The sequence below is a fragment of the Rhinopithecus bieti genome, unplaced genomic scaffold, assembly GCF_001698545.2.
Source record: "Rhinopithecus bieti isolate Rb0 unplaced genomic scaffold, ASM169854v2 scaffold_11744, whole genome shotgun sequence".
Taxonomy (NCBI): domain Eukaryota; kingdom Metazoa; phylum Chordata; class Mammalia; order Primates; family Cercopithecidae; genus Rhinopithecus; species Rhinopithecus bieti.
In genome coordinates this window covers 281479-287106 of record NW_016807094.1, presented here as the reverse complement: position 1 = coordinate 287106, position 5628 = coordinate 281479, and the positions used below count along the sequence as shown (strand labels likewise).

At 48.2% G+C, this 5628-nt stretch overlaps 1 protein-coding gene across 4 annotated transcripts in view; it reads right to left on the bottom strand.

Moving 5' to 3' along the window:
• The window catches only part of NT5C3B (5'-nucleotidase, cytosolic IIIB), a 29754-nt gene that overhangs the window by 9222 nt on the left and 14904 nt on the right, over positions 1 to 5628 (bottom strand). For all 4 annotated transcript variants that reach the window (XM_017880133.1, XM_017880134.1, XM_017880136.1 and 1 more), the window contains 2 exons: positions 2734 to 2819; positions 1168 to 1257 (listed from right to left, as the gene is read on the bottom strand). In XM_017880133.1, the coding sequence (XP_017735622.1) occupies positions 1168 to 1257; positions 2734 to 2819 (176 nt within the window). The remainder of the gene's footprint in view (positions 1 to 1167; positions 1258 to 2733; positions 2820 to 5628) is intronic.

Genomic DNA, 5628 nt, shown 5'->3' with positions numbered 1-5628 from the left:
TCACGCCATTCTCCTGCCTCAGCCTCCCAAGTAGCTGGGACTACAGGCGCCCGCCACCGCGCCCGGCTAATTTTTTGTATTTTTAGTAGAGACGGGGTTTCACAATGGTCTCGATCTCCTGACCTTGTGATCCGCCCGCCTCGGCCTCCCAAAGTGCTGGGATTACAGGCGTGAGCCACCGCGCCCGGCCGGCATATGTTTTCTGTTGCTGTCAATACAACCAGGCAGCTGACCTAGGCACCTTCACTAGGGCACACCCACTCCCACCCCGGCACTTACTGGATCAGCACAGGTCTCCACTATCTTGACTTTTGAGGAGCCAGTCAATCTCCCCAGTTAGGACGCACAACCCTTGAGGGTAGGCACCCATGTCACTCCTTCCTTTAGGAGCCCTGGTCCCTCCTCCAGGAAAGAAATCTCCAGCAGAGACAGCTGTTCAGTGAAGGCCGCCAACGATCAAGCGTCCCAGCCTAGCCAACTCCCAGTTGCCACGAAGAACACCAGTCACCAGAGGGACCCCAAAAGTCTTTTACCATTGTGAAAAATGAGCTAGATTTGGTGGGGCAAGGTGGCTTATGCCTGTAATCCCAGCACTTTGGGAGGCCAAGGCAGGTGGATCGCAAGGTCAAGAGATCGAGACCATCTGGCCAATATGGTGAAATCCTGTCTCTACTAAAAATACAAAACTTAGCAGGGCATGGTGGTGGGCACCTGTAATCCCAGCTACTCGGGAGGCTGAGGCAGGAGAATCGCTTGAACCCAGGAGGTGGAGGTTGCAGTGAGCTGAGATCGCGCCACTGCACTCCAGTCTGGCGACAGAATGAGATTCCGTGAAAGAAAAAAGAAAAGAAAAGGAGAGGGGAGGGGAGAGGAGAAGAGAGGGAAAGAAAGGGAAAGAAAGAAAGAAAGATGAGCTAGACTTGGTCTGTTCTCAGAGATGGTGCCCTGTCATTTTGTACTACATCCACTACCTGCTGACTGTTTCCTAGCAAGGGTAAGACACTCTTTAGCTGTATCACATCAGTTGTTCATAGTGTCATGTCCCTTCCAGTCCTTTAAGTAACTAACTCCTCTCTACTCTTCCCCTGCCTCTTTTTTTTTTTTTTTTTTTGAAGAAAACACTTCTAAATAGTCCGATAGAAATGTTTTCCAGAGCAAGACGCTTACCTGAGCATTGCATTGGACTCTGTAACCACCTGGGCTATCTGAAACTTCTGAATCTTCTGCTGACACAGGAGATTGTGCGCTTTGGTCCACCTAGAAACAGACACCCCAGAAAACCCTAAATTCAAATCACTCAAGTAAATAATTCCTCCTTTCCCTTTACAGAGCCAAGTGCCCTCTGACAGCATTGCCGACAGAGGCCTCATCCTTACGTTAGCTGCCTTTAAAGGGAAGAGGGTGGCCAGGCACAGTGGCTCATGCCTGTAATCCCAGCACTTTGGGAGGTCAAGGCGGGTGGATCACCTGAGATCAGGAGTTCGAGACCAGCCTGGTCAACATGGCGAAACCCCATCTCTGCTAAAAATACAAAAATTAGCTGGGCATGGTGGTGCACACCTGTAGTCCCAGATACTCGGGAGGCTGAGGCTGGAGAATCACTTGAACCCAGGCGGGGCAGGTTGCCGTGAGCCAAGATCAGGCCACTGCACTCCAGCCTGGGTGACAGAGTGAGACTCCGTCTCAAAAAAAAAAGAAGGGAAGAGGATGAGAAAGTAACCCAACAGAGACAAGTGCTGGGCAAGCTGGCTGCTGGGGCTGGCGCTCTCCTGAGTCCCTTCCTCCGTGACCACTCTATCTGGAGAACTGGGGCTCTGTCCAGTGATGAGGGTTGCTGCGGTCTGAAAGTGTTGGAAACTTGATCCCTAATGTGGAGGTGCTGAGAGATGAGGCCTAATGGGAGGTGTCATGGGGGCACCGTCCTCATGAATGGATTAATGTCATTATCAAAGATTCCTTATAAAAAGAACTCCTCTCTTTCTCTTTCTCTCTCCCCCACCCTCTTTGCCCTTTCACAATGAGATAATGCAGCAAGAAGAAGGCCCTCACCAAATGCCAGCCAGTCCTTAGATATTGGACTTCCCTGCTTCCAGAACTGTGTGCCAATAAATTGCTATTCATTATCAATTACCCAGTCTAGGCTGGGTGCAGTGGCTCACACCTGTAACCCCAGGACTTTGGGAGGCCAAAGTGGGAGGATCGCTTGAGCTTAGGAGTTGAAAATAGCCTGGGTAACATGGTGAGACCCCATCTCTACAAAAAAACAGAAAAAATGAGCCAGGCACGGTGGCACAGGCTGAGGTGGGAGAATTGCTTCAGCGCAGGTGGTTGAAGCTAGAGGGAGCCACGATCATGCCACTGGACTACAGCCTGGGCAACAGAGCAAGACCCTGTCTCAAAAAATAGAAAAAATATATAAATTACCTAGTCTGTTATTCTGTGACAGCAGCACAAAACAGACTAAGAGTCACTTCCGCAAAGCACTTATCCCCCGACACCAACGGTCTTTAACTTATTCCAAGGATTCTCTGAGGGTCTCCACTCCAGTAGTAGCCACAAAAAGCCCCAGGTTCATCTGAAAAGTTTGTTCCAATAGCTGGACTAATAGCATTAAATTAAGCCCTCAGTAAAGTAAGGGAGTCTGTCATCTCATCAAGGGTCTGGAAAAATACACCCCTCTCAGCCTACTCCATCTCAAGGGCCCAGACGCTTTTCTCCACCACCATCACTCACCATTCCACCATATGAGGTAGCTTCTCCTTGATGGTCCGGTGTGGGTCGATCTCAATTGGGTAATAGTGGTGAAGGAGCGCTGTGAGCTGGGATATCCAAATGGGGAGAAAGGCCATTAGTCTATATCAAGTTCTTCCCTGCAAAGTCCTACAGCTTAGTATGAGAAAAAAGTCACCTAGAAGAGGCAACTTCATGGCGAGAGGCAGTGGCTCACACCTGCAATCCCAGTGCTTTAGGAGGCCAAGGCAGGTGGATCACTTGAGGTCAGGAGTTTGAGTATAGCCTGGCCAACACGGTGAAACCCTGACTCTACTAAAAAATACAAAAATTAGGCCAGGCACGGTGGCTCAAGCCTGTAATCCTAGCACTTTGGGAGGCTGAGACGGGCGGATCACGAGGTCAGGAGATCGAGACCATCCTGGCTAACACAGTGAAACCCCGTCTCTACTAAAAACATACAAAAAACTAGCTGGGCATGGTGGTGGGTGCCTGTAGTCCCAGCTACTCGGGAGGCTGAGGCAGGAGAATGGTGTAAACCCGGGAGGCGGAGCTTGCAGTGAGCTCACTGCACTCCAGCCTGGGCGACAGAGCAAGACTCTGTCTCAAAAAAAAAAAAATTAGCGGTGTAGTGGCCTTTAATCCCAGCTACTCAGGAGGCTGAAGAATGAGAATCGTTTGAACCCAGGAGGCGGAGGCTGCAGTGAGCCAAGATGAGATCATACCACTGCATTCCAGCCTGGGCCACAGAGCAAAACAGTGTCTCAAAAAAAAAGAAGACGCAACTTCATTTAAGAGAGTGTTACATGAAATTTTCTTCAAGTTTTCCTTTGGGGACATGTCATTTATAAGACCTAAGTTTCTCTTCTCTTCTCATCTTCCAACATAATTGCTCAATACACTCACATTTTTATCTATTTGGGGAAGTCCAGGGAGCACCTGGACCCACAGAGCTGGTCATTCCTTTGTACTCACCCTGAGAGTGAGGTCTAAAAGTCAGCAGTATGAGATTTTACTATCAGAGAAGAAGGGTACTAATATTTTTTTTGCTGTTATTAATTAGCTGAATTGTCAGGGCTTAACCAGTAAGAATTTACTTAATGCTGTGTTTCGCAGAATGTGGTCCACTTTCTCACGTGATAGGTAAGATAACTTTAGGGAATTCATGGAGAAGCGCTTTTCAACTCAGTAGTTTTGGATTCATTTTCATGTATAATTTTTTTTTTTCTTTTGAGACGAAGTCTCACTCTGTCACCCAGGCTGGAGTGCAGTGGCACAATCTCAGCTCACTGCAACCTGCGCCTCCTGGGTTCAAGCAATTCTTCTGCCTCAGCCTCCCGAGTAGCTGGGACTACGGGCATATGCCACCATGCCCAGCTAAGTTTTGTATTTATAGTAGAGACGAGGTTTCACCAGGTTGGCCAGTCTGGTCTCAAACTCCTGACCTCATGATCCACTTGCCTCGGCCTCCCAGAGTGCTGGGATTAGAGAAGTGAGCCACTGCCCCGGGCTCTTTTTTTTTGATACGGAATCTGGTTCTGTCCATTGCCTAGGCTGGAGCGCGATCTCGGCTCCCTGCAACTTCTGCCTTGCAGGTTCAAGCTATTCTCCTGCCTCAGCCTCCCAAGTAGCTGGGATTATAGGCGTGCACCACTACTCCCAGCTAATTTTTTGTATTTTTCATAGAGACAGGGTTTCGCCATGTTGCCCAGGATAGTCTCGATCTCCTGACCTCAACCAATCTGCCCGCCTCGGCCTCCCAGAAATGCTGGGATTACAGGCGTGAACCACCACACCCGGCCTGTTTAAGTTAATTACAATTTTTAAAAGCAGGTCAATTTAGAGAAAGATCTAGTAAAGGTGATACACAGATATGGGAAAAAAAACCCACGAAATTTAACTAGAAGACTGTACTTTGGGACACAGCATGTTGGTGGACAATTCTGTCAAAGTGTCAACATCATGTGAATGCACAGCATCTACATGTGTTTCCTCTAAGGTTTCCTTCTATGTGCCAATACTTTGACACTCTAAAGGAGCTGTTCCAGGGATCATGTGTCACACAGAGCCAGTCAGTAACAGTGCCCAGTAAAAATGAGAATTGACCAAGTAAAGAATTTTAATACATGAGTGATTCTCAGGAACATTACAAGATCAAATGGAATCCCTGTCCATCTGTCCAAAAGAAGATTAAATGCAAAGATGACATAGTAACAAAGGCAGAAAACTCCTGAAATGTATTAAGATTCTCAATGTGTGTGTTTTTTTTGGAGTGAGAACATTTTTCTAAAAATTAGGCCAGGCAAGATAGCTCACACCTGTAATCCTAGCACTTTGGGAGGCCAAGGTGGGCGGATCACCTGAGGTCGGGAGTTCGAGACCAGACTGGCCAACATGGTGAAACCCTGTCTTTACTAAAACTACAAAAATTAGCCGGGCATGGTGGTGCATGCCGGTAATCCCAGCTACTTGGGAGGCTGAGGCAGGAGAATCACTTGAACCCGGGAAGAGGAGGTTGCAGTGAGCTGAGACTGCACCATTGCACTCCAGCCTGGGCAACAAGCGGGAAACTCCGTCTCAAAAATAAATAAATAAATAAAAATAAAAATATACTAGACCTCGGCTGGACGCGATGGCTCAGGCCTGTAATCCTAGCACTTTGGGAGGTCAAGGTGGGCAGATTCCTTGAGGCAAAGAGTTTGAGACCAGTCTGGCTAACATGGCGAAACCCCATCTCTACTAAAAATATAAAAATTAGCCAGGCATGGTGGTGCATGCTCCTAATCCTAGCTACTACTCGAGGGGCTGAGGCATGAGAATTGCTTGAACCCAGGTTGCAGTGAGCTGAGATTATGCCACTCCAGCCTGGGTGATAGAGCAAGACTCTGTCTCCAAAAC